This window comes from Monopterus albus, unplaced genomic scaffold (genome assembly GCF_001952655.1).
Source record: "Monopterus albus unplaced genomic scaffold, M_albus_1.0 scaffold1.1, whole genome shotgun sequence".
NCBI classification, from domain to species: Eukaryota; Metazoa; Chordata; class Actinopteri; order Synbranchiformes; family Synbranchidae; genus Monopterus; species Monopterus albus.
The window spans coordinates 1,362,223-1,362,518 of NW_018127881.1; the positions used below are offsets into that span (position 1 = coordinate 1,362,223).

The 296-nt window shown below is 39.9% G+C and overlaps 1 protein-coding gene across 1 annotated transcript in view; it reads right to left on the reverse strand.

The window, feature by feature from the left end:
- Positions 1–296, reverse strand: part of kif5ab (kinesin family member 5A, b) — a 54,900-nt gene that overhangs the window by 30,305 nt on the left and 24,299 nt on the right. Inside the window, exon 11 of the mRNA XM_020609948.1 lies at positions 3–83. Within this exon, the coding sequence (XP_020465604.1) occupies positions 3–83 (81 nt within the window). The remainder of the gene's footprint in view (positions 1–2; positions 84–296) is intronic.

Genomic DNA, 296 nt, shown 5'->3' on the forward strand with positions numbered 1-296 from the left:
CCTTTTCCTTTTCATACTTCTTCTTCCACTGCTCTGCTGTGAGTTCCAGGTTCACCGTTACAGTATTTCTAATGGTCTTGGCTCTAAGTGGAAGGATGCGGTGATAATGAGAAAGAGCAGAAGACAGAGAAAAGGAAGGAAACAATGTCAGAGTAGGAGGGTGAGAAGAAAAAATGTACAGTAGAAGGGAAAAAATATACTGTGAGAAAATGGCAGAGAGTAGAGGAACTGTCAGTAAGGTTATTTTAGCTCTGGCTGATCAATGAAAATAGGCTTGAATCTCATTAATTGGGTTT